This window comes from Chiloscyllium punctatum, chromosome 30 (assembly GCF_047496795.1).
Source record: "Chiloscyllium punctatum isolate Juve2018m chromosome 30, sChiPun1.3, whole genome shotgun sequence".
NCBI classification, from domain to species: Eukaryota; Metazoa; Chordata; class Chondrichthyes; order Orectolobiformes; family Hemiscylliidae; genus Chiloscyllium; species Chiloscyllium punctatum.
In genome coordinates this window covers 10473360-10500270 of record NC_092768.1, presented here as the reverse complement: position 1 = coordinate 10500270, position 26911 = coordinate 10473360, and the positions used below count along the sequence as shown (strand labels likewise).

At 52.4% G+C, this 26911-nt stretch overlaps 1 protein-coding gene across 2 annotated transcripts in view; it reads left to right on the top strand.

The window, feature by feature from the left end:
- Positions 1–266: 266 nt before the first annotated feature.
- Positions 267–26911, top strand: part of LOC140455158 (ribosomal protein S6 kinase alpha-5-like) — an 85261-nt gene continuing 58616 nt past the window's right edge. For both annotated transcript variants that reach the window (XM_072549857.1, XM_072549856.1), the window contains exons 1-5: positions 267–1360; positions 11555–11626; positions 15755–15973; positions 19875–19990; positions 23996–24103. In XM_072549857.1, the coding sequence (XP_072405958.1) occupies positions 1306–1360; positions 11555–11626; positions 15755–15973; positions 19875–19990; positions 23996–24103 (570 nt within the window). In that variant the 5' untranslated portion in view covers positions 267–1305. The remainder of the gene's footprint in view (positions 1361–11554; positions 11627–15754; positions 15974–19874; positions 19991–23995; positions 24104–26911) is intronic.

Here is a 26911-nt window from a genome sequence, read left to right as displayed (position 1 = left end):
TAGTGCTTCTCTACAGCAACTTTATGGCTAGTGTCTGTCTCAGTCTGTCCCAGCATTCTGCTTCCCCGTTGTTTGTAAGCATACTTTTAAATAAACTTCTACCCCCATCTCCCAGCCTCAGGGAGTTGTAAATACAGAGGCTTTTGCAAAGTGGCATTGAAATATGATCTCTTGCGGCCTCCGTACCGGAGCTTGTGTGTGTGTGTTATAATGTTCTGTTTCGCATTTTCTCTCTCTCTCTGTAATCCGAACCAGCCTTCGACATTTCCCGGAAGAATTCAGAGAGAGCGAGAGAGAAAGAGCCGTCAAATCACACACACACACACACACACACACAAGGGGCGGGGGGGAAATCGCATTACCGACTGGATTCAGAGACAGGGAGCAGGACACAGGTATCAGGCGAGAGAGGAGGAGAATTGAACCCTTTCCCAAACCTGTGCTAGTTTGCAAAAGTGAGTGTCCCAGATCTCCAAAGTGGGGGTGGAATTCCCAGCAGCTGAACTGACATCTCTCTCTCTCCCCACCAGTTTTATTTGGGTGGGTGTTTTTTTATATATATATATATATACTTGTGGACAGAGCATTTTGGGCCATTCCCCCTTCAAAACTACCCCCCCCCTCACCCCGAGGTTTCCGAGTTGGGAGCGATTGAAACCCGGATACCGAGCGTGCAGCTTTACATCTGAAACTGACAAGATCAACGGGGAGGGGGTGAAATCGACGGGGGAAGTCGGCAACCTTGTGTCTCAACCGGGGAAGAAAACTCAAAAGAAGAGGTTTCTTGGAACACTGTACCTGAAATCGACAGGAGACCCTCGCAACATTGTATCTGAAAATAGACACTGGAAATTGGCAACATTGTATCTGAAATCGACACTGGAAATTGGCAACATTGTATCTGAAATCGACACTGGAAATTGGCAACATTGTATCCAGAAATGGCTGCGGACATTGGCAACATTGTGTCTGAAATTTACAAGTGAAATCGGCAACATTGTATCTTCCATCTGCAACATTTGAAATTGACAGGATATTACCACCACCAGCAGCAGCAGCAGCAGCAGCAGCAGGGTGAAATTGAGCAGAAATTGACAAGGAATCCACCCACGCCTCACCAATCCTCCTTGTGATTCCACACCCCTTCCCTTGAACATGTTTTTAGGTGTTTTTGCCTGCATTGGATTCGATCTGCCACTCAGAGACTGAGATCATCCGAATTCAATCTATCTCGTCCTCTCTTTTATACTACAAGAGATACTTTCCATCTTCCTGGTTTTGTTTTAAGTAATCCACCCGCAAGTCATGGAGGACAACACCGAAGATGACAGCTGCACAGTCAAACATGAACTTAAAAACGGTGAGCTGGACATTGTGTGGGTTTTAGGGGGATTTCACAGAAGAGAATACAGGTAATGTGTGTTGTTCCAACCTTTCCCCACCTTCCCCCCACTTACCCATACCTTGTTCATCTCCTCCTCCTCCTCCTCCTATGTTGGGTGGAGGTGCAGCTGGAGAGACGTGGGGGCACCCCACAGAAGATTTAGTTGGCCACTCGACTGTGGGAGCCGTCACTGCCATAGCTAAGAGTTGGGGGAAGGCATTCACTGCTTGTCTGGGTGAGTGCGGGTGGCTGGAGATGGGTCACGGGGGTTGGTTCCAGAGGGAGAAGCATTGCTATTTGTTTGGGGGGGGGGAGGGATGTGTTTCACCCCCAGTATCTGGGCTGTGGGTGAGAGGCACTGGATTGTCGAACTGGGGGAGGGGCAGTGCGTGGGAGTGAGCCACAGGAGCAAGTGACTTCCCTTGGCTTGATGTGGGGCTTTTCCATCAGCCCATCCTCCCTGAGGCACTGGTACACAGCAAGATCCCACAGTAGTGAGAATGAGTTGAATCATTCCTCATGTTGGGATGGGTCAAATCCAGGACAGGTTGTGACAGGGGACAGGATAGGGTGACGTGAATCCAAACAGCATCTCTGCGATCGTTTCCCTCCATCTCACACAACAATATCACCAGCAGTGCCCGCTCCCTCAGTACTGACCCTCCGACAGTGCCCGCTCCCTCAGTACTGACCCTCTGACAGTGCGGCGCTCCCTCAGCACTGACCCTCCGACAGTGCGGCACTCCCTCAGTACTGACCCTCCGACAGTGTCCACTCCCTCAGTACTGACCCTCCGACAGTGTCCACTCCCTCAGCACTGGCCCTCCGGCAGTGCCCACTCCCTCAGCACTGACCCTCCGACAGTGCCCACTCCCTCAGCACTGACCCTCCGAGAGTGCAGCGCTCCCTCAGCACTGGCCCTCCGACAGTGCCCACTCCCTCAGTACTGACCCTCCAACAGTGCCCACTCCCTCAGCACTGACCCTCCGACAGTGCCCACTCCCTCAGCACTGACCCTCCGACAGTGCCCACTCCCTCAGCACTGACCATCCAACAGTGCCCACTCCCTCAGCACTGACCCTCCGACAGTGCCCACTCCCTCAGCACTGACCCTCCGACAGTGCCCACTCCCTCAGCACTGACCCTCCGACAGTGCAGCACTCCCTCAGCGCTGACCCTCCGACAGTGCCCACTCCCTCAGCACTGACCCTCCGAGAGTGCAGCGCTCCCTCAGCACTGGCCCTCCGACAGTGCCCACTCCCTCAGCACTGACCCTCCGACAGTGCCCACTCCCTCAGCACTGACCCTCCGACAGTGCCCACTCCCTCAGCACTGACCCTCCGACAGTGCCCACTCCCTCAGCACTGACCCTCCGACAGTGCTCCTCCCTCAGCACTGACCCTCCGACAGTGTGGCATTCCCTCAGCGCTGACCCTCCAATAGTGCCCACTCCCTCAGTACTGACCCTCTGACAGTGCCCGCTCCCTCAGTACTGACCCTCCGACAGTGCCCGCTCCCTCAGCACTGACCCTCTGACAGTGTAGCGCTCCCTCAGCACTGACCCTCTGACAGCGCTCCCTCAGCCCTGACCCTCTGACAGTGCTCCCTCAGCACTGACCCTCTGACAGTGCTCCCTCAGCACTGACCCTCCGACAGTGCCCACTCCCTCAGCCCTGACCCTCTGACAGTGCTCCCTCAGCCCTGACCCTCTGACAGTGCCCACTCCCTCAGCCCTGACCCTCCGACAGTGCTCCCTCAGCCCTGACCCTCCGACAGTGCTCCCTCAGCCCTGACCCTCCGACAGTGCCCCCCCCCAGCCCTGACCCTCTGACAGTGCCCACTCCCTCAGCCCTGACCCTCTGACAGCACTCCCTCAGCCCTGACCCTCTGACAGTGCCCATTCCCTCAGCCCTGACCCTCTGAAAGTGCCCACCCCCTCAGCCCTGACCCTCCGACAGTGCTCCCTCAGCCCTGACCCTCCGACAGTGCTCCCTCAGCCCTGACCCTCCGACAGTGCTCCCTCAGCCCTGACCCTCTGACAGTGCTCCCTCAGCCCTGACCCTCTGACAGTGCTCCCTCAGCCCTGACCCTCCGACAGTGCTCCCTCAGCCCTGACCCTCCGACAGTGCTCCCTCAGCCCTGACCCTCCGACAGTGCTCCCTCAGCCCTGACCCTCCGACAGTGCTCCCTCAGCCCTGACCCTCCGACAGTGCTCCCTCAGCACTGACCCTCCGAGAGTGCAGCGCTCCCTCAGCACTGGCCCTCCGACAGTGCCCACTCCCTCAGCACTGACCCTCCAACAGTGCCCACTCCCTCAGCACTGACCCTCCGACAGTGCCCACTCCCTCAGCACTGACCCTCCGACAGTGCCCACTCCCTCAGCACTGACCATCCAACAGTGCCCACTCCCTCAGCACTGACCCTCCGACAGTGCCCACTCCCTCAGCACTGACCCTCCGACAGTGCCCACTCCCTCAGCACTGACCCTCCGACAGTGCTCCTCCCTCAGCACTGACCCTCCGACAGTGTGGCATTCCCTCAGCGCTGACCCTCCAATAGTGCCCACTCCCTCAGTACTGACCCTCTGACAGTGCCCGCTCCCTCAGTACTGACCCTCCGACAGTGCCCGCTCCCTCAGCACTGACCCTCTGACAGTGTAGCGCTCCCTCAGCACTGACCCTCTGACAGCGCTCCCTCAGCCCTGACCCTCTGACAGTGCTCCCTCAGCACTGACCCTCCGACAGTGCCCACTCCCTCAGCCCTGACCCTCTGACAGTGCTCCCTCAGCCCTGACCCTCTGACAGTGCCCACTCCCTCAGCCCTGACCCTCCGACAGTGCTCCCTCAGCCCTGACCCTCCGACAGTGCTCCCTCAGCCCTGACCCTCCGACAGTGCCCCCCCCCAGCCCTGACCCTCTGACAGTGCCCACTCCCTCAGCCCTGACCCTCTGACAGCACTCCCTCAGCCCTGACCCTCTGACAGTGCCCATTCCCTCAGCCCTGACCCTCTGAAAGTGCCCACCCCCTCAGCCCTGACCCTCCGACAGTGCTCCCTCAGCCCTGACCCTCCGACAGTGCTCCCTCAGCCCTGACCCTCCGACAGTGCCATCTCAGCCCTGACCCTCTGACAGTGCTCCCTCAGCCCTGACCCTCTGACAGTGCTCCCTCAGCCCTGACCCTCTGACAGTGCTCCCTCAGCCCTGACCCTCCGACAGTGCTCCCTCAGCCCTGACCCTCTGACAGTGCTCCCTCAGCCCTGACCCTCCGACAGTGCTCCCTCAGCACTCAGAGTGTCACGTGTGGACAGATATCCTTTGGTGTGCAGTGGTGTTGTGAGTGCTTTCTCTCTGTGTTCTCTGGAGCTCTCCTCCCTGGTGCTGCCTGTTGCTATTGGGTTGTGAGAGTTAACCCCTCGGGTACAGCTGGTGACTCAGTCTGGCTGTTATGAAGTGCTGGGTGGGGCTGAGTTGAGCAGTGAGTCAAACTGCAGCGAGACTGCAGGTGGGGCTGGTACCTACCTTACACTGGCAGGGAGTCACAGGAGCTGCCTTTGTCACCCTGGAAATGAGAGAGTGGCACCCCTCTCCCCCTCTTTCTGCCCCTTCCCTCTCTATTCCTCTGCCCAAACATCACTGGAGCCATTTCCTTTGAAAGAAAATCCCCCTCCTCAAACACGATGCAGAGCCCTGCTATTCGGCTATGTGAGGCATCGCCCTGCAGGTGTCCCCCAGCTTTGGGTAGCGCTCAGATGCCTGTGATCACCCGCCCGCGGTGGGTTGGGGGGGGGTGGGAGGGTTGCGGAAACGAACACTTAATCACCTCACTTAATTGTCTGAGTTACCTTGGTAACCGGGAAAATGGCCGACCTGAGGATTGGCTCATTTTTGGCGTTCAACAGGTAAGTGGTGTTTCCTTTCTGGTTGGGTTACCGCAGTGCCCCATGGTCTGCCTTGACCTCCTGCCCTTTGACCCCCTGACCCCCCACCGGGTTCCGAGACCCACTGTCATCCTCGTCTGCTGTTCCCTCAGGGACACACTTACGCAGAAATTGTTATAACATTTCTTTCCTCACTCACTCCCTCCCTCCATCATCACTCCCCCACTCCGTTCTTTCTCCCCCATTTCTCTCTCTCTCGCATGCTCCCCCTCCCCATCACTATTCCCTCTCTTCCATTCCTCAACTCCCTCCCTCCCCAACCCCACTCTCCATCGGCCACTTGCTTTCAGTTTCACGTTCCCTCCCCACACCTGTGCAGGCTCTAGGCCTGAGCTTAGGCCTGAATGCGTGACAGTTAAAGCCTGGGAGGGCAGGAGGGGAAGAGGAGAGGGGATGGGGTTTACTCCTGGTGGTACAATTTGGGTCAGAGGTGAAACCCTGTTCACATAGTGAGCATTGGTTCAGGATGTTGGGCCTGGTCCCCTGGATTTGAGGCCTAACTCCAAAAGACAAGGCCTGGATCTGAGAGTGAGGCATGATGGGAGGAAGTGAGGGCCTTCGACCTGGGGGGGTGAGGCCTAGTTCGGGAATTGAAGCCTGCTTCTAGCGCTGAGCCCTGATCGGAAGGTGAACAGGTGTTCAGGAAGTGAGGCCAGACCCTGAAAGTGTGAGGCTTATTCATAGAGATGAGGCCTGGATTGAGAGATGATGCATTAATTGAGCTGAGGCCTGGTCTAGGAGTCAGACCAGGTCCACATGGCGAGGACAAGTCTGGCATCGGATACCCGGGCCCAGGGTTGAGGCCTGTGTGGGAAGATTAGGCCTGGTCTTGTACGGGTAGCCTAGGTCACGGTGATGCACTCTAGACCTGAGGCTGGGGCCTGGTTCCTGTGGCTTCATGTTCAAGAGGTTAGTTTTCAATTAAAACACAATGAATTGAAATTAATTTCAAACCATCTGCCATGGTGTGATTTGAACTCCTGTCCCCCAGAGCGTTGGCCCTTTGGGTTACAATAGGACTGGCTCCTGCACCACTATTTCCCCTCAGACCAGAGATGGCCTGGGATAATGAGAACTGGTCCTGGAGGTGAGACTCAGTCCCAGGCCTGAGGCCTAGACCCAGCAGTGGGAGGTGAGGCCTGGTCACACATTGAGGCTGTACAGCCTGATGACAGTTTACATCATTTAGGCCTGGTCTGGGATCCAGTCCAGGATGTGGCACCTAGGTCCAGCGATGAGGACTGGCCTGGGATTTCAAGCCTGGTGCAGGCTTTTGAGGCCTCTTCTTGGAGGGGAGGTCTGGCCATGGAGAACCTGAGATCTGCTTGTTAAGGACTGGAGGCTTGGCTTGGGATACCATGATTAGCTCATCGGGTAAGCCCTGAACTGAACTTTGACACCTGGTCCAGAGGTCAGACCTCAATCTGGAGATTATTGCCTGGTTTGGGAATCGGGCCTGGTCCAGGAGGTAAGGCCGGGTTCAGGAGGTGAAGCCTGGATCTGGATGTTGTCTATGTGGACTTCAGCAAGGCCTTCGACAAGGTTCCTCATGGTAGACCAGTTAGCAAGTTTAGATCAGTCGGAATACAGGGAGAGCTCGACATTTGGATTTCGGACCAACTCGAAGGTAGAAGACAGAGGGTGGTGGTGGAGGGTTGTTTCTCAGACTGGAGGCCTGTGCCACAAGGATCGGTGCTGGGTCCTCTATGTTTCATCATTTATATAAATGATTTGGATGTGAAAATAAGAGGTATAGTTAGTGAGGCCTGGTGACAGGGTAAAGCCTGAATGTGGAGGTGAGGCCTGGTCACAGGGTCAGGCCTGAATGTGGAGGTGAGGCCTGGTGACAGGGTCAGGCCTGAATGTGGAGGTGAGGCCTGGTGATAGGGTCAGGCCTGAATGTGGAGGTGAGGCCTGGTGACAGGGTCAGGCCTGAATGTGGAGGTGAGGCCTGGTGACAGGGTAAAGCCTGAATGTGGAGGTGAGGCCTGGTGACAGGGTCAGGCCTGAATGTGGAGGTGAGGCCTGGTGACAGGGTAAAGCCTGAATGTGGAGGTGAGGCCTGGTCACGGGGTCAGGCCTGAATGTGGAGGTGAGGCCTGGTGACAGGGTCAGGCCTGAATGTGGAGGTGAGGCCTGGTGACAGGGTCAGGCCTGAATGTGGAGGTGAGGCCTGGTGACGGGGTCAGGCCTGAATGTGGAGGTGAGGCCTGGTGACAGGGTCAGGCCTGAATGTGGAGGTGAGGCCTGGTGACAGGGTCAGGCCTGAATGTGGAGGTGAGGCCTGGTGACAGGGTCAGGCCTGAATGTGGAGGTGAGGCCTGGTGACAGGGTCAGGCCTGAATGTGGAGGTGAGGCCTGGTGACAGGGTCAGGCCTGAATGTGGAGGTGAGGTCTATGCTGGGAAATGAGGCCTGGTCCAGGTTGAAACGCCTGGGTCCTGAGACAGATGGTGCACGGCACTACCTGAGAGACCTTTTTTACAACCAGGCTCTGTGAGTTTCGTTACTGCTCTCAGGCAGGAAAGTTTTATCGTTATCCTGGTCCAGGGTAACACCGCTGGATTGGCCTGTGGAACATGACAATAACAGGGCCTCTTTGCTTATATAAATACAACTCATAACTGGCAGTTCTCCCAGTGCGAGACTGGCATTTGAAAACAAGAGCAGAATTATTCTCGAGTGGTTTCAGAGGGGCTGCAGGCGATATTTATAGACCCCAGAGATTTAATATGGCTCCAAGTCACAGAGAGAAATCCTGAGTTGAAGCAGATCTGCACAACTCAATTGTTTATAAGAAAAATTCCTTTGTACTGCCACTTACTGCCATTCCACACATTCCTGCAATTCTTCAGCAGTGAAATCGAATCGAAAGATGGGGGGGGGGGGTTGGAGTCTACACACAGAATGCGAGGTACCTGGGAGTGAGTTACAGACTTTAATCTCATCAAGAGGTTCAGGGTGGTTGATACACAGAATAACAGATCCTCGGGCGGGAGTTACAGACTGGAATCTAATCGAGGGATCCAGTGGGACTATATACAGAATAACACATACCTGGGAGAGAGTTACAGACTGGAATCTAATCGAGGGGTTCAAGGTGGTTTATATACAGAATAACAGATACCGGGAGTGAGTTACAGACTGGAATCTAACTGAGGGGTTCGAGGTGGTTTATATACAGAATAACAGGTACCCGGGAGTGAGTTACAGACTGGAATCTAATCGAAGGGTTCGGGGTGGTTTATATACAAAATAACAGATACCCGGGAGTGAGTTACAGACTGGAATCTAATCGAAGGGTTCGGGGTGGTTTATACACGGAATAACAGATACCCGGGAGGGAGTTACAAACTGGAATCTAATCGAGGGGTTCGGGGTGGAGTTTATATACAGAATAACAGATACCTGGGAGTGAGTTATAGACTGGAATCTAATCGAGGGGTTCGAGGTGGTTTATATACAGAATAACAGATACCCGGGAGGGAGTTACAAACTGGAATCTAATCGAGGGGTTCGGGGTGGAGTTTATATACAGAATAACAGATACCTGGGAGTGAGTTATAGACTGGAATCTAATCGAGGGGTTCGAGGTGGTTTATATACAGAATAACAGATACCCCGGGAGTGAGTTACAGACTGGAATCTAATTGAGGGGTTCGGGGTGGGTTATATACAGAATAACAGATACCTGGGAGTGAGTTATAGACTGGAATCTAATCGAGGGGTTCGAGGTGGTTTATATACAGAATAACAGATACCCCGGGAGTGAGTTACAGACTGGAATCTAATTGAGGGGTTCGGGGTGGGTTATATACAGAATAACAGATACCCGGGAGTGAGTTACAGACTGGAATCTAATCGAGGGGTTCAGGGGGGTTGATATACAGAATAACAGATACCCCGGGAGTGAGTTACAGACTGGAATCTAATCGAGGGGTTCGGGGTGGTTTATATACAGAATAACAGATACCCGGGAGTGAGTTACAGACTGGAATCTAATCGAGGCGGTTTATATACAGAATAACAGATACCCGGGAGTGAGTTACAGACTGGAATCTAATCGAGGGGTCCAGTGGGGTTAATATACAGAATAACACATCCCTGGGAGTGAGTTACAGACTGGAATCTAATCGAGGGGTTCAGGGTGGGTTATATACAGAATAACAGATACCCCGGGAGTGAGTTACAGACTGGAATCTAATCGAGGGGTTCGGGGTGGTTTATATACAGAATAACAGATACCCGGGAGTGAGTTACAGACTGGAATCTAATCGAGGGGTTCGGGGTGGTTTATATACAGAATAACAGATACCCGGGAGGGAGTTACAGACTGGAATCTAATCGAGGGGTTCGGGGTGGTTTATATACAGAATAACAGATACCCGGGAGTGAGTTACAGACTGGAATCTAATCGAGGGGTTCGGGGTGGGTTATATACAGAATAACAGATACCCGGGAGTGAGTTACAGACTGGAATCTAATCGAGGGGTCCAGTGGGGTTAATATACAGAATAACACATCCCTGGGAGTGAGTTACAGACTAGAATCTAATCGAAGGGTTCGGGGTGGTTTATATACAGAATAACAGATACCCGGGAGTGAGTTACAGACTGGAATCTAATCGAGGGGTTCAGGGTGGGTTATATACAGAATAACAGATACCCCGGGAGTGAGTTACAGACTGGAATCTAATCGAGGGGTTCGGGGTGGTTTATATACAGAATAACAGATACCTGGGAGTGAGTTATAGACTGGAATCTAATCGAGGGGTTCGAGGTGGTCTATATACAGAATAACAGATACCCCGGGAGTGAGTTACAGACTGGAATCTAATTGAGGGGTTCGGGGTGGGTTATATACAGAATAACAGATACCCGGGAGTGAGTTACAGACTGGAATCTAATCGAGGGGTTCAGGGGGGTTGATATACAGAATAACAGATACCTCGGGAGTGAGTTACAGACTGGAATCTAATCGAGGGGTTCGGGGTGGTTTATATACAGAATAACAGATACCCGGGAGTGAGTTACAGACTGGAATCTAATCGAGGCGGTTTATATACAGAATAACAGATACCCGGGAGTGAGTTACAGACTGGAATCTAATCGAGGGGTCCAGTGGGGTTAATATACAGAATAACACATCCCTGGGAGTGAGTTACAGACTGGAATCTAATCGAGGGGTTCAGGGTGGGTTATATACAGAATAACAGATACCCCGGGAGTGAGTTACAGACTGGAATCTAATCGAGGGGTTCGGGGTGGTTTATATACAGAATAACAGATACCCGGGAGTGAGTTACAGACTGGAATCTAATCGAGGGGTTCGGGGTGGTTTATATACAGAATAACAGATACCCGGGAGGGAGTTACAGACTGGAATCTAATCGAGGGGTTCGGGGTGGTTTATATACAGAATAACAGATACCCGGGAGTGAGTTACAGACTGGAATCTAATCGAGGGGTTCGGGGTGGGTTATATACAGAATAACAGATACCCGGGAGTGAGTTACAGACTGGAATCTAATCGAGGGGTCCAGTGGGGTTAATATACAGAATAACACATCCCTGGGAGTGAGTTACAGACTAGAATCTAATCGAAGGGTTCGGGGTGGTTTATATACAGAATAACAGATACCCGGGAGTGAGTTACAGACTGGAATCTAATCGAGGGGTTCAGGGTGGGTTATATACAGAATAACAGATACCCCGGGAGTGAGTTACAGACTGGAATCTAATCGAGGGGTTCGGGGTGGTTTATATACAGAATAACAGATACCCGGGAGTGAGTGACAGACTGGAATCTAATCGAGGGGTTCGGGGTGGTTTATATACAGAATAACAGATACCCCGGGAGTGAGTTACAGACTGGAATCTAATCGAGGGGTTCGGGGTGGTTTATATACAGAATAACCGATCCCCGGGAGTGAGTTACAGACTGGAATCTAATCGAGGGGTTCGGGGTGGGTTATATACAGAATAACAGATACCGGGAGTGAGTTACAGACTGGAATCTAATCGAGGGGTTCGTGGGGGGATTATATACAGAATAACACATCCCTGGGAGGGAGTTACAGACTGGAATCTAATCGAGGGGTCCGGTGGGGTTAGATACCTTCCCCCTTCCTGTCTGGAGCAGGGACATATTTCAGATGGCTCTCTGGATCCGGGATGTCTGGAATTACGTGCGGAAAACATTTTTTTCCATAATGTCTGATCTCTCTCCGTTACAGCAAACCTGACGGGACACCCGGAAAAAGTGGGAATGGAAAACTTCGAGCTCCTGAAGGTCCTGGGGACAGGAGGTGAGATCCTGCTCAAACTCTGTAATGTGGGAGGGTTAAACACTGAGGGAGAATTACTCTGGATCTAACCCCGTATTGTCCCTGTCCCTGGGGAGTGTCTGATGGGGGACAGTGTAGAGGGAGCTTTACTCTGTATCTAACCCCGTGCTGTCCCTGTCCTGGGGAGTGTTTGATGGGGGGACAGTGTAGAGGGAGCTTTACTCTGTATCTAACCCCATGCTGTCCCTGTCCTGGGGAGTGTTTGATGGGGGGACAGTGTAGAGGGAGCTTTACTCTGTATCTAACCCCATGCTGTCCCTGTCCTGGGGAGTGTTTGATGGGGGGGACAGTGTAGAGGGAGCTTTACTCTGTGTCTAACCCCGTGCTGTCGCTGTCCCTGTCCTGGGGAGTGTTTGATGGGGGGGACAGTGTAGAGGGAGCTTTACTCTGTGTCTAACCCCGTGCTGTCCCTGTCCCTGGGAGTGTTTGATGGGAGACAGTGTAGAGGGAGCTTTACTCTGTATCTAACCCCGTACTGTTCCTGTCCCTGGGAGTGTTTGATGGGGGGACAGTGTAGAGGGAGCTTTACTCTGTATCTAATCCTGTGCTGTCCCTGTCCTGCGTGTGTTTGATGAGGGACAGTGTAGAGGGAGCTTTACTCTGTATCTAACCCAGTGCTGTCCCTGTCCTGGGGAGTGTTTGATGGGGGGACAGTGTAGAGGGAGCTTTACCCTGTATCTAACCCAGTGGTGCTCCTGCTGGTGTGCCTGTTAACTTTGTGATGGTGAGCACATTGAGTTAAATCGAAGAGGCTGAGGTGATTGATTTTCAAAGGGAACCTGGATCAATATTTTAAGACTCATAGAGATGTACAGCACGGAATCAGACCCTTCGGCCCAACCCGTCCATGCCGACCAGATATCCCAACCCAATCTAGTCCCACCTACCGGCACCCGGCCCATATCCCTCCAAACCCTTCCTATTCATATACCCACCCAAATGCCTCTTAAATGTTGTCATTGTACCAGCCTCCACCACATCCTCTGGCAGCTCATTCCATACACGTACCACCCTCTGGGTGAAATAGTTGCCCCTCAGGTCTCTTTTATATCTTTCCCCTCTCACCCTAAACCTATGCCCTCTAGTTCTGGACTCCCCGACCCCAGGGAAAATACTTTGTCTATTTACCCTATCCATGACCCTCATAATTTTATAAACCTCTATAAGGTCACCCCTCAGCCTCCGACGCTCCAGGGAAAACAGCCCCAGCCTGTTCAGCCTCTCCCTGTAGCTCAAACCCTCCAACCCTGGCAACATCCTTGTAAATCTTTTCTGAACCCTTTCTAGTTTCACAACATCTTTGCGATAGGAAGGAGACCAGAATTGCACACAATATTCCAACAGTGGCCTAACCAATGTCCTGTACAGCCGCAACATGATCTCCCAACTCCTGTACTCAATACTCTGACCAATAAAGGAAAGCATACCAAACGCCTTCTTCACTATCCTATCTACCTGCGACTCCACTTTCAAGGAGCTATGACCCTGCACTCCAAGGTCTCTTTGTTCAGCAACACTCCCCAGGACCTTACCATTAAGTGTATAAGTCCTGCTAAGATTTGCTTTCCCAAAATGCAGCACCTCACATTTATCTGAATTAAACTCCATCTGCCACTTCTCAGCCCATTGGCCCATCTGATCCAGATCCTGTTGTAATCTGAGGTAACCCTCTTCGCTGTCCACTACACCTCCAAGTTTGGTGTCATTAGCAAACTTACTAACTATAGCTCCAAGCTCCCATCCAAATCATTTATATAAATGGTGAAAAGTAGAGGGCCCAGCACTGATCCTTGGGGCACTCCACTGGTCACAGGCCTCCAGTCTGAAAAACTCCCCTCCACCACCATCCTCTGTCTTCTACCTTTGAGTCGGTTCTGTATCCAAATGGCTCGGTCACCCTGGAGAAATTTGCAGGACTGAGGCAGAGGGCTGGGAATATGATTGTTCAGTCAGATCTATCGCAGACATGGCCTCCTGATTCACCTTGAAGATTGGGTGGCCTGAGTTCATGCCTTTGGGGATTGACCACCGTGGTGTCGAGGGATCTGGGTGTCTTTGTCCACCAACGCTGAACAGTAAGTTTACAGATGCGGCTCCTGACCCTCACGTGGTTGGAATTTGCCTGATTGTAAAGAAAGTGGAACATAAAAATGGGGAAGTCTTGCTCCAGCTGTGCAGGGCACTCTTATCCAAAGAGACAGTTCCGGTCTCCTCACTTCGAAAGGAATGCATTTGCACCTGACGTTTTTGGAAAAGGTTCCTCGGTTGATTCCTGGTCTGAGGTGAGGCCCCTTCTGAAGTGCTGGGTCCAGTTCTGGTCGCCCTGTTACAGGAAGGATATTGTCAAACTGGAGAGGGTTCAGGAGAGATTTACCAGGATGTTGCCGGGTGTGGAGGGTCTGGGTTGTAAGGAGAGGCTGGATAGGCCGGGACTGTTTTCCCTGGAGCGTTGGAGGTTGAGAGGTGACCCGCTAGAGGTTTTTAAACTCATGAGGGTTAATGGTGGGTGTGTTTTCTTGCGGATGGAGCATTCCAAGACCAGGGAATACATTTTTAAGGTGGGAGGAGAGAGGTTTTAAAAAGACTGGAGGGGCAAATTGTTCTGCACAGCGGGTGGTTTGCGTGTAAATGAATTTACACAGTCAAAGAGATGAAACAGACCCTTCGGTCCAACCTGTCCATGCTGACCCGATATCCCAACCCAATCTAGTCCCACCTGCCAGCACCCGGCCCATATCCCTCCAAACCCTTCCTATTCATATACCCATCCAAATGCCTCTTTCTGGGCGGCACGGTGGCACAGTGGTTAGCACTGTTGCCTCGCAGCGCCAGAGATCCGGGTTCAATTCCCGCCTCAGGCGACTAACTGTGTGGAGTTTGCACGTTCTCCCCGTGTCTGCGTGGGTTTCCTCCGGGTGCTCCGGTTTCCTCCCACAGTCCAAAGATGTGCAGGTCAGGTGAATTGGCCATGCTAAGTTGCCCGTAGTGTTAGGTAAGGGGTAAATGTAGGGGTATGGGTGGGTTGCGCTTCGGCGGGGCGGTGTGGACTTGTTGGGCCGAAGGGCCTGTTTCCACACTGTAAGTAATCTAATCTAATCTAAATGTTGTCATTGTACCAGCCTCCACCACTTCTTCTGGCAGCTCATTCCATACACGTACCACCCTCTGAGTGAAAAAGTTGCCCCTTAGGTCTCTTTAATATCTTTCCCCTCTCACCCTAAACCTATGCCCCTCTAGTTCTGGACTCCCTGACCCCAGAGAAAAGACTTTGCCTATTTACCCTATCCATGCCCCTTATGATTTTGTAAACCTCTATAAGGTCACCCCTCAGCCTCCGACGCTCCAGGGAAAACAGCCCCAGCCTGTTCAGCCTCTCCTTATCCAACCACCACCCTCTGGGTGAAAGTCGCCCCTTCGCTCCCATTTATATTGTTTCCAGAAGCAGTGGGGGATGTGGGTATGGCTGCAATGTTTCAAAGAAATTTGGATGCAGACATGGATAGGAAAGGATCTGGAGGGATATGGGCCGGGAGCAGGCCGTTCGGTTTGGGATTATGATTAGATTAGATTCCTTACAGTGTGGAAACAGGCCCTTCGGCCCAACAAGTCCACACCGACCCTCTGAAGAGCAACCCACCCAGACCCATTCCCCTACATTTACCCCTTCATCTAACACAATGGGACAATTTCCCATGGCCAATCCACCCTAACCTGCACATCTTTGGACTGTGGGAGGAAACCGGAGCACCCGGAGGAAACCCACGCAGACACGGGGAGAATGTGCAACCTCCACACAGTCAGTCGCCTGAGGTGGGAATCGAACTCTGGTCTCTGGCGCTGTGAGGCAGCAGGGCTAACCACCGTGCCGCCCAGCGATTAGATCTGCACTGTGTGACTCGATGACATAGAAGCAGAGTAAGGCTATTCGGCCCATCGTGTCTGCTTTGCCATTCGATCACACCTCCCCCATAACCCTCACTGGTCGATAGTTTTGTGGGATTGAGGTCCTGTTGGGTGGTTGGGGTAGTATGTGTGTGAGGGGCTGATGGTATCTCTCTCTCTCTCTCTCTCTCTCTGTGCCCCTGCCAGCCTACGGGAAGGTCTTCCTGGTACGGAAGGTGAGCGGGCACGATGCGGGCAAGCTGTTTGCGATGAAGGTTCTGAAGAAAGCTTCCATCATCCAGAAGGCCAAGACAATGGAGCACACCAAAACCGAGAGGCAGGTCCTTGAGCAGATCCGTCAGAGCCCCTTCCTGGTCACGCTGCACTACGCCTTCCAGACTGACACCAAGCTCCACCTCATCCTCGGTAAGGGCCCCCCCCCCCCCACTGCAGCACCTCCTGCCCCTCCGTCTCTGTCCTCACCCCCCCCCCCCCCCCCCAAAACCCTGGGGAACCTCTGCTTCATGCACCTCCAGCCCCCGCAAAAGAGCATGGGGACAGTGGGAACGCGTCTTGCACAAAGTCGATGGACGAATGGACTCCCTCCCTCATTCCAACCCCGGGGGGGGGGGGTCTCGGGCTCATTGTAACAGGGACACGGAGGCTCCAGGCTGCTCCTGGGTCACCTTCGGGCAATTAATGACGAAGAGACGGACATTCCTCACGTTGGACACTGTCTCTCTCTGTATCTAACCCCGTGCTGTCCCTGTCCCTGGGAGTGTTTGATGGGGGACAGTGCAGAGGGAGCTTTACTCTGTATCTAACCCCATGCTGTCCCTGTCCTGGGAGTGTTTGATGGGGGGACAGTGCAGAGGGAGCTTTACTCTGTATCTAACCCTGTGCTGTCCCTGTCCCTGGGAGTGTTTGATGTGGGGACAGTGCAGAGGGAGCTTTACTCTGTATCTAACCCCGTGCTGTCCCTGTCCCTGGGAGTGTTTGATGGGGGACAGTGCAGAGGGAGCTTTACTCTGTATCTAACCCCATGCTGTCCCTGTCCTGGGAGTGTTTGATGGGGGACAGTGTAGAGGGAGCTTTACCCTGTATCTAATCCTGTGCTGTCCCTGTCCTGGGAGTGTTTGATGGGGGACAGTGTAGAGAGAGCTTTACCCTGTATCTAACCCCATGCTGTCCCTGTCCTGGGAGTGTTTGATGGGGGACAGTGTAGAGAGAGCTTTACCCTGTATCTAACCCCGTGCTGTCCCTGTCCTGGGAGTGTTTGATAGGGGGACAGTGTAGAGGGAGCTTTACCCTGTATCTAATCCTGTGCTGTCCCTGTCCTGGGAGTGTTTGATGGGGGACAGTGTAGAGGGAGCTTTACTCTGTATCGAACCCCGTGCTGTCCCTGTCCTGGGGAGTGTTTGATGTGGGGACAGTGCAGAGGGAGCTTTACTCTGTATCTAACCCCGTGCTGTCCCTGTCCTGGGGAGTGTTTGATGTGGGGACAGTGCAGAGGGAGCTTTACTCTGTATCTAACCCCGTGCTGTCCCTGTCCCTGGGAGTGTTTGATGGGGGACAGTGTAGAGGGAGCTTTACTCTGTATCTAACCCCATGCTGTCCCTGTCCTGGGAGTGTTTGATGGGGGACAGTGTAAAGGGAGCTTTACTCTGTATCTAACCCCGTGCTGTCCCTGTCTTGGGGAGTATTTGATGGGGGACAGTGTAGAGGGAGCTTTACTCTGTATCTAACCCAGTGCTGTCCCTGTCCTGGGAGTGTTTGATGGGGGGACAGTGTAGAGGGAGCTTTACTCTGTATCTAACCCAGTGCTGTCCCTGTCTTGGGGAGTGTTTGATGGGGGACAGTGTAGAGGGAGCTTTACTCTGTATCTAACCCCGTGCTGTCCCTGTCCTGGGGAGTGTTTGATGGGGGACAGTGCAGAGGGAGCTTTACTCTGTATCTAATCCTGTGCTGTCCCTGTCCTGGGAGTGTTTGATGGGGGACAGTGTAGAGGGAGCTTTACTCTGTATCTAATCCTGTGCTGTCCCTGTCCTGGGAGTGTTTGATGGGGGACAGTGTAGAGAGAGCTTTAGCGTGTATCTAATCTTGTGCTGTCCCTGTCCTGGGAGTGTTTGATGGGGGACAGTGTAGAGGGAGCTTTACTCTGTATCTAACCCCGTGCTGTCCCTGTCCTGGGGAGTGTTTGATGTGGGAACAGTGCAGAGGGAGCTTTACTCTGTATCTAACCCCGTGCTGTCCCTGTCCTGGGGAGTGTTTGATGTGGGGACAGTGCAGAGGGAGCTTTACTCTGTATCTAACCCCGTGCTGTCCCTGTCCTGGGGAGTGTTTGATGTGGGGACAGTGCAGAGGGAGCTTTACTCTGTATCTAACCCCATGCTGTCCCTGTTCTGGGGAGTGTTTGATGGGGGACAGTGTAGAGGGAGCTTTACTCTGTATCTAACCCCGTGCTGTCCCTGTCCTGGGGAGTGTTTGATGGGGGACAGTGTAGAGGGAGCTTTACTCTGTATCTAACCCCGTGCTGTCCCTGTCCTGGGGAGTGTTTGATGTGGGGACAGTGCAGAGGGAGCTTTACTCTGTATCTAACCCCGTGCTGTCCCTGTCCTGGGGAGTGTTTGATGGGGGGGACAGTGTAGAGGGAGCTTTACTCTGTATCTAACCCCGTGCTGTCCCTGTCCTGGGGAGTGTTTGATGTGGGGACAGTGCAGAGGCAGCTTTACTCTGTATCTAACCCCGTGCTGTCCCTGTCCCTGGGAGTGTTTGATGGGGGACAGTGTAGAGGGAGCTTTACTCTGTATCTAACCCCATGCTGTCCCTGTCCTGGGAGTGTTTGAAGGGGGACAGTGTAGAGGAAGCTTTACCCTGTATCTAATCCTGTGCTGTCCCTGTCCTGGGGAGTGTTTGATGGGGAACAGTGTAGAGGGAGCTTTACTCTGTATCTAACCCCGTGCTGTCCCTGTCTTGGGGAGTATTTGATGGGGGACAGTGTAGAGGGAGCTTTACTCTGTATCTAACCCAGTGCTGTCCCTGTCCTGGGAGTGTTTGATGTGGGGACAGTGTAGAGGGAGCTTTACTCTGTATCTAACCCAGTGCTGTCCCTGTCTTGGGGAGTGTTTGATGGGGGACAGTGCAGAGGGAGCTTTACTCTGTATCTGATCCTGTGCTGTCCCTGTCCTGGGAGTGTTTGATGGGGGACAGTGTAGAGGGAGCTTTACCCTGTATCTAATCCTGTGCTGTCCCTGTCCTGGGAGTGTTTGATGGGGGACAGTGTAGAGGGAGCTTTACCCTGTATCTAATCCCGTGCTGTCCCTGTCCTGGGAGTGTTTGATGGGGGACAGTGTAGAGGGAGCTTTACTCTGTATCTAACCCCGTGCTGTCCCTATCCTGGGGAGTGTTTGATGGGGGACAGTGTAGAGGGAGCTTTACTCTGTATCTAACCCCATGCTGTCCTTGTCCTGAGAGTGTTTGATGGGGAACAGTGTAGAGGGAGCTTTACTCTGTATCTGATCCCGTGCTGTCCCTGTCCTGGGAGTGTTTGATGGGGGACAGTGTAGAGAGAGCTTTACCCTGTATCTAATCCCGTGCTGTCCCTGTCTTGGGAGTGTTTGATGGGGGACAGTGTAGAGGGAGCTTTACTCTGTATCTAACCCCGTGCTGTCCCTGTCTTGGGAGTGTTTGATGGGGGACAGTGTAGAGGGAGCTTTACTCTGTATCTAACCCCGTACTGTCCCTGTCCTGGGAGTGTTTGATGGGGGACAGTGTAGAGGGAGCTTTACTCTGTATCTAACCCCGTGCTGTCCCTGTCTTGGGGAGTGTTTGATGGGGGACAGTGTCGAGGGAGCTTTACTGTGTATCTAACCCCGTGCTGTCCCTGCCCTGGGGAGTGTTTGATGGGGGACAGTGTAGAGGGAGCTTTACTCTGTATCTAACCCCGTGCTGTCCCTGTCCTGTGGAGTGTTTGATGGGGACAGTGTAGAGAGAGCTTTACCCTGTATCTAATCCCGTGCTGTCCCTGCCCTGGGGAGTGTTTGATGGGGGACAGTGTAGAGGGAGCTTTACTCTCTATCTAACCCCGTGCTGTCCCTGTCCTGTGGAGTGTTTGATGGGGACAGTGTAGAGAGAGCTTTACTCTGTATCTAACCCTATGCTGTCCCTGTCCTGGGAGTGTTTGATGGGGGTCAGTGTAGAGGGAGCTTTACTCTGTATCTAACCCTATGCTGTCCCTGTCCTGGGAGTGTTTGATGGGGGGACAGTGTAGAGGGAGCTTTACTCAGTAACTACAGTGGATTTAAGGCTGATGGTTCCCTCTGCACAGACTATGTGAGTGGTGGAGAGCTGTTCACCCACTTGTACCAGCGAGACCACTTCAGTGAAGCAGACGTTCGAGTCTACATTGGTGAGATTGTTCTTGCCCTGGAGCATTTACACAAGGTAAGTGTGAAACTGTAACCTTCTGGCTCTGAGGCAGCCCATTACCCCACCCTCTATCTCTTCCCCCAGCCTCCACTGATGCTCGGATTTCAATTATTGACATTTCCACAGCTCCTAAAACACTCCTGCAAACCTTCAGTCCGAGACAATCTAATCACCGCCCTTTGACATTCAATGGTGTTACCCATCACTGAATCCCTCCCCCCCACCCCAGTATCAACACCCTGTGGGTTACCATGGACCGGAATCTCATCTGGACTCACCACAGCGGCTCCAAGAGCAGCTCAGAGGCTGGGAATCCTGCAGCGAGTAACTCCCCTCCTGACTCCCCCCTCAAAGCCTGTCCCACCATCGACAAGTCAGGAGGGTGAGGTAATACTCCCCACTTGCCCCTGGATGGGGTGCAGCTCCAACAACACTCGAGAAGCTCGACACCGTCCAGGGACAGAGCAGCCCCCACTCGATTGGCACCACATCCCCACTCCCTCCCCCCCCACCGACGCTCAGTAACAGCAGGGTGTACCAGCTGCAAGACAACTCCCCAAAGATCCTCAGGCAGCACCTTCCAAACCCACGAACACTTCCATCCAGAAGGACAAAGGGGCGGCAGATACAGGGGAACACCACCCCCTGCAAGTTCCCCACTCCCCATCCCAACTGGGAAATAAATCGGCCATTCCTTTGGTGTCACTGGGTCAGAATCCTGGAACTCCCTCCCTCAGGGACATTGTGGGTCAACCCACAGCACACGGACTGCAGCAGTTCAAGATGGCCGCTCACCCCATACCTTCTCAAGGGGGGGGGGGGGGCAACTAGGGATGGGGGGAATAAATACTGGGCCCAGCAAAAATCACACCCATGTTCCAAAACAGCTTCAAAAGTCCATCCTCTGGATTAACTTGCTACCTCAATCCTTGCTTAAACTCTGTTGCCATTTGGAATGAGAGCTCTCTTGAGTTTTCAGAGCAATAGACCAAATCAATATAGCCGCAGTTTTCCATCTCACCGATGGCCTGGATTGGGCGGTCGCCCTCACTCCTTTTCCCAGCGTTGGGGAATCAAGGACGAGAGGGCATCACCTTAAAGTGAGAGGGGAAAGAATAAAAGGGAACCTGAGGGGCGACTTTTATACCCAGAGGGTGGTACACAGATGGAATGAGCTGAAAGAGGAAGTGGTTGAGGTGGGTACATCAACAACATTTAAAAGGCATTTTCTGGTCTCCTTCTGATTGGAAAGATGTCGTGAAACTTGAAAGGGTTGTGGCTGTACAGGACATTGGTGAGGCCACTGTTGGAATATCGCGTGCAATTCTGGTCTCCTTCCTATCGGAAAGATGTTGTGAAACTTGAAAGGGTTCAGAAAGGATTTACAAGGATGTTGCCAGGGTTGGAGCGACAGGGAGAGGCTGAACAGGCTGGGGCTGTTTTCCCTGGAGCGTCGGAGGCTGAGGGGTGAACTTATAGAGGTTTATAAAATCATGAGGGACATGGATAGGATAAATAGGCAAAGTCTTTTCCCTGGGCGGGTCCAGAACATGAGGGCATAGGTTTAGGGTGAGAGGGGAAAGATATAAAAGAGACCTAAGGGGCAACTTTTTCACCCAGAGGGTGGTACGTGTGTGGAATGAGCTGCCAGAGGATGTGGTGGAGGCTGGTACAATGACAACATTTAAGAGGCATTTGGATGGGTATATGAATAGGAAGGGTTTGGAGGGATATGGGCCGGGTGCTGGCAGGTGGGACTAGATTGGGTTGGGATATCTGGTCGGCATGGACGGGTTGGACCGAAGGGTCTGTTTCTATGCTGTACATCTCTATGACTCTATAAATCCATGGAAAGGAAAGGTTCGGAAGGATATGAACCAAGTGCAGGGAAATGGGGTTAGTGTGGACAGACATTTTGGTCGGCATGGACCAGTTTGGGTGGAAGGGACTGTTTCCACGCTGTAGGACTCTCTGACTCTGTATCGGATAATATTGTGATATTTGTTCCGTATTTCGCTTGGAATTTGTGAGATGCCCATCAAGATGAATAACTGCCTGTTTGCTCTGGATCATTAATTTCTCCAGAAAAAAACATTTACATTTATCATCTCCTAGAGACTGTTCATGCCCCATTTATCTCTTTGTGTGGGTTTTGGGGTTTTTTTTTGCTTTTTTTTGTATCAATGTCCTGTTTCAGCACGTTTTCTGAAAGTGACCTGCTTTCTTACAATGCTGGCATTGCCTCTTTCTCCAACCAGACATTGTTGATGCCTGTGAGGTGTCTTTGCTCCACAGCTTTGACAAGGACTTTCAGGGTCTGGCATCTGTCCTACATTTGCCTCGAATTATTTGGTATGCGTTTTGTATCTCAAGAAATGAAGAGATCCCACCGATATACTGAGCTAAGCTTCATTTCCTCATCTTGAGGTTGTTCTGTCTTTCTCTCAGATCTCAACTTTACTTACACTTGAATGGCTTTCTCTAGAGTTGGGTCTTCTTTGGACTGTCATAAATCTGACAAGGATTCCTCAGTGAGGCCGACAACAATCTAATATGAATTCTGATTTTACATCACAATGATACACCTGTCCATTGGCCTGTAGAGGCATTCATGAAATGGTCTATGTATTTACCACCTTTTTCTTCTTGAATCTTACCCTTTCAAGAATTTAATTAGTTCCAACATTGAAGTAATTGCTAAAGGTTGTCGACACATCTTCATATTAGTTCCCTTTTGCTTCAATGATCCCTTGGTGACCAAGTATAGAATCTACGAAACTTCCAAATAGATGTAGCAATGCATTTGTTTGTTCAGCTTAAGTCTTTATATCCAGTACAGAAGCTATTATCCTGGACATAAAGACTTAAGCCGAACCAACAAATGCATTTCTAAAGCTGTTTGGAAGTTTAGTGGAGGGAACATTTCTTGGAATATAATATAGAAGCTATTCTGCACTCCCAAGAAATGTTCCCTCCATGATGTCCCAATTTTGTATAGTATTTCACAGTCTCGGAAACAAAACCCTCCCAGCTATACTCAAATACCATAGCTTCTGATTGTGATTGGGTAGTTTATCTTCTGTAATAGTGGCAATCCTCCTGCGCTTTGCTGCTCTACTGATAGGTTTCCCTACGTCTCACGACTGCAATGGAATTTGTAACTGGGAACACCACCCTCTTCAAATTCCCCTCCGAGCCTCTCATCATTCAGCTCGGAAATAAGCCCTCCTCTCACTTAATCTCTCCACCCTTCAGGCTCTCTGCCTGTATTCCTGATGAAGGGTGTTTGCCCGAAACGTCGATTTTCCTGCTCCTCGGATGCTGCCTGACCTGCTGTGCTTTTCCAGCGCCGCTCTCATCCAGACTCTGGTTTCCAGCCTCTGCCGTCATTGTTTTTACCTTGGAAAAATGTGGGTGTTTCCTTCGGTACTGCTAGGTCAGAGTCCTGGAACACTCTCCCTAAAGTGACTGTGGGCCAACCCACAGCACGTGGACTGCAGTGGTTCAAGAAGGCAGCTCACCCCGACCTGCTCAAGGGGCAACTAGGGACGGGGGAATAAATGCCGGACCCAGATAGCGACACCCACCTCCCACAAGATTAATAAAATAATTACCTTGAGGCTGGTGGCGTGTTTAAAGTAATGGACCCTTGGCCCTGTCCCCCATAAGCCCCGAAGGGAGAAATTGCTGGAGAAACTCTGCAGGGCATATGGCTCCTCTTCAGGGCTAGAAAACAGTGATTTCCAAGCTACAGCCAGAGGGTGACGTGGAGCAAGCAGAACAGAGGACACCTGCAGCAAATAACCAAGTGGATGCTAATGGCAGTAAAGGAGTGATAGAGTGGTCAAATAGGTGTTAATGGCAGGTGTAAAAATGCGAACAACAAAGTCTAGTCAGGCTAGATGGCATGTTCCTCTGGTGTATAGTTTTTTTTGTTACTTTAGTTTGATTTATGATTGTCACGTGTCCCGAAATACATGAAAAGTATTGTTTTTGACGTAACTTAATGTCCTCTTGCAGTTAGGGATCGTGTACAGAGATGTCAAGCTGGAGAACATCCTACTGGACAGTGAGGGACACGTGGTCCTTACTGACTTCGGGCTGAGCAAAGAGTTTCTCACAGACGAGGTGAGCTGTGCAGAAGGATCCTGGGAGTTCAGTAGGTCAGCCGACTGATACCTGACCTCTGCGGTGTGGGTGAGGAGCCCAGGGATGGAGAGATGAGCAACTTGGGAAATCTCTGACCCTCCGACAGTGCCCGCTCCCTCAGCACTGACCCTCCGACAGTGCCCACTCGCTCAGCACTGACCCTCCGACAGTGCGGCACTCCCTCAGCACTGACCCTCCGACAGTGCCCGCTCCCTCAGCACTGACCCTCCGACAGTGCCCACTCCCTCAGCAATGACCCTCCGACAGTGCCCGCTCCCTCAGCACTGACCCTCCGACAGTGTCCACTCCCTCAGTACTGACTCTCTGACAGTGCGGCACTCCCTCAGCACTGACCCTCTGACAGTGCCCACTCCCTCAGCACTGACCCTCCGACAGTGCCCACTCCCTCAGCACTGACCCTCCGACAGTGCCCACTCCCTCAGCACTGACCCTCCGACAGTGCGGCACTCCCTCAGCACTGACCCTCCGACAGTGCCCACTCCCTCAGCACTGACCCTCCGACAGTGCTCACTCCCTCAGCACTGACCCTCCGATAGTGCCCACTCCCTCGGCGCTGACCCTCCGACAGTGCCCACTCCCTCGGCGCTGACCCTCCGACAGTGCCCACTCCCTCAGCACTGACCCTCCAACAGTGCGGCACTCCCTCAGCACTGACCCTCCGACAGTGCCCACTCCCTCAGTACTGACCCTCCGACAGTGCGGCACTCCTTCAGCACTGACCCTCCAATAGTGCCCACTCCCTCAGCACTGACCCTGGGAGTGTCAGACCATGGTGTGAGCTGTGAGGTGAGTAGGTAGTGGGGGAGTGACTGCGAGGCAGACTGAGGTTGGGTGCTGACCTGCTGTCACCATTTATGCAGACAAAGGGGAATGCCGTCTGCACTGAGAGTGTCCCTCTGTGGCCAAGTCTTTGTATTGGAGTCGGGAGGGATATGGTGCACCAGGTTCAAGATATTGGGACTACTTTGATAGAGTGAGCTTCAAATGTTCAGGGCAATTTGGGGGTTAAATTTGTGTGTATGTGTGCGGTGTGTGTGTGTGAGTGTGAGAGTGTATGTGTGCAGTGTCTGTGTGTGAGTGAGTGTGAGAGTGTATGTGTGCGGTGTGTGTGTGTGAGTGAGAGAGTGTATGTGTGCGGTGTGTGTGTGTGAGTGTGAGAGTGTATGTGTGCAGTGTCTGTGTGTGAGTGAGTGTGAGAGTGTATGTGTGCGGTGTGTGTGTGTGAGTGAGAGAGTGTATGTGTGCGGTGTGTGTGTGTGAGTGTGAGAGTGTGTGTGTGTGAGTGTGAGAGTGTATGTGTGCAGTGAATGTGAGTGTGTATGTGTGCGGTGTGTGTGTGTGAGAGTGTATGTGTGCAGTGTCTGTGTGTGAGTGAGTGTGAGTGTATGTGTGCGGTGTCGGTGTGTGTGAGTGAGTGTGAGAGTGTATGTGCGCGGTGTCGGTGTGTGTGTGCGGTGTGTGTGAGTGAGTGTGAGAGTGTATGTGCGCGGTGTCTGTGTGTGTGCGGTGTGTGTAAGAGTGTATGTGTGTGGTGTGTGTGAGTGAGTGTGAGAGTGTATGTGTGCGGTGTCTGTGTGTGTGCGGTGTGTGAGTGAGTGTGAGAGTGTATGTGCGCGGTGTCTGTGTGTGTGCGGTGTGTGTGAGAGTGTATGTGTGCGGTGTCTGTGTGTGTGTGTGTGTGTGAGAGTGTATGTGTGCGGTGTGTGTGAGTGAGTGTGAGAGTGTATGTGTGCGGTGTGTGTGTGTGTGTGAGTGTGAGAGTGTATGTGTGCGGTGTGTGTGTGTGTGTGTGTGTGTGTGTGAGTGTGAGAGTGTATGTGTGCGGTGTGTGTGTGTGTGTGAGTGTGAGAGTGTATGTGTGCAGTGTGTGTGTGTGAGTGTGAGAGTGTATTTGTGCGGTGTGTGTGTGTGAGTGTGTATGTGTGCGGTGTCGGTATGTGTGAGTGAGTGTGAGAGTGTATGTGCGCGGTGTCTGTGTGAGTGAGTGTGAGAGTGTATGTGTGCGGTGTGTGTGTGTGCGAGAGTGCATGTGTGTGGTGTCTGTGTGTGTGCGGTGTGTGTGAGAGTGTATGTGTGCAGTGTCTGTGTGTGAGTGAGTGTGAGAGTGTATGTGTGCTGTGTCTGTGTGTGTGAGAGTGTATGTGTGTGGTGTCTGTGTGTGTGCGGTGTGTGTGAGAGTGTATGTGTGCGGTGTGTGTGTGTGAGTGTGAGAGTGTATGTGTGCGGTGTGTGTGCGGTGAGTGTGAGAGTGTATGTGTGCGGTGTGTGTGCGGTGTGTGTGTGTGAGTGTGAGAGTGTATGTGTGCGGTGTGTCTGTGAGAGTGTATGTGTGCAGTGTCTGTGTGTGAGTGAGTGTGAGAGTGTATGTGTGCGGTGTCTGTGTGTGTGCGGTGTGTGTGAGAGTGTATGTGTGCGGTGTGTGTGTGTGTGTGAGTGTGAGAGTGTATGTGTGCGGTGTGTGTGAGAGTGTATGTGTGCGGTGTGTGTGAGTGAGTGTGAGAGTGTATGTGTGCGGTGTGTCTGTGAGAGTGTATGTGTGCAGTGTCTGTGTGTGAGTGAGTGTGAGAGTGTATGTGTGCGGTGTGTGTGTGTGAGTGTGAGAGTGTATGTGTGCGGTGTGTCTGTGAGAGTGTATGTGTGCAGTGTCTGTGTGTGAGTGAGTGTGAGAGTGTATGTGTGCGGTGTGTCTGTGAGAGTGTATGTGTGCAGTGTCTGTGTGTGAGAGAGTATGTGTGTGGTGTGTGTGTGTGAGTGTGAGAGTGTATG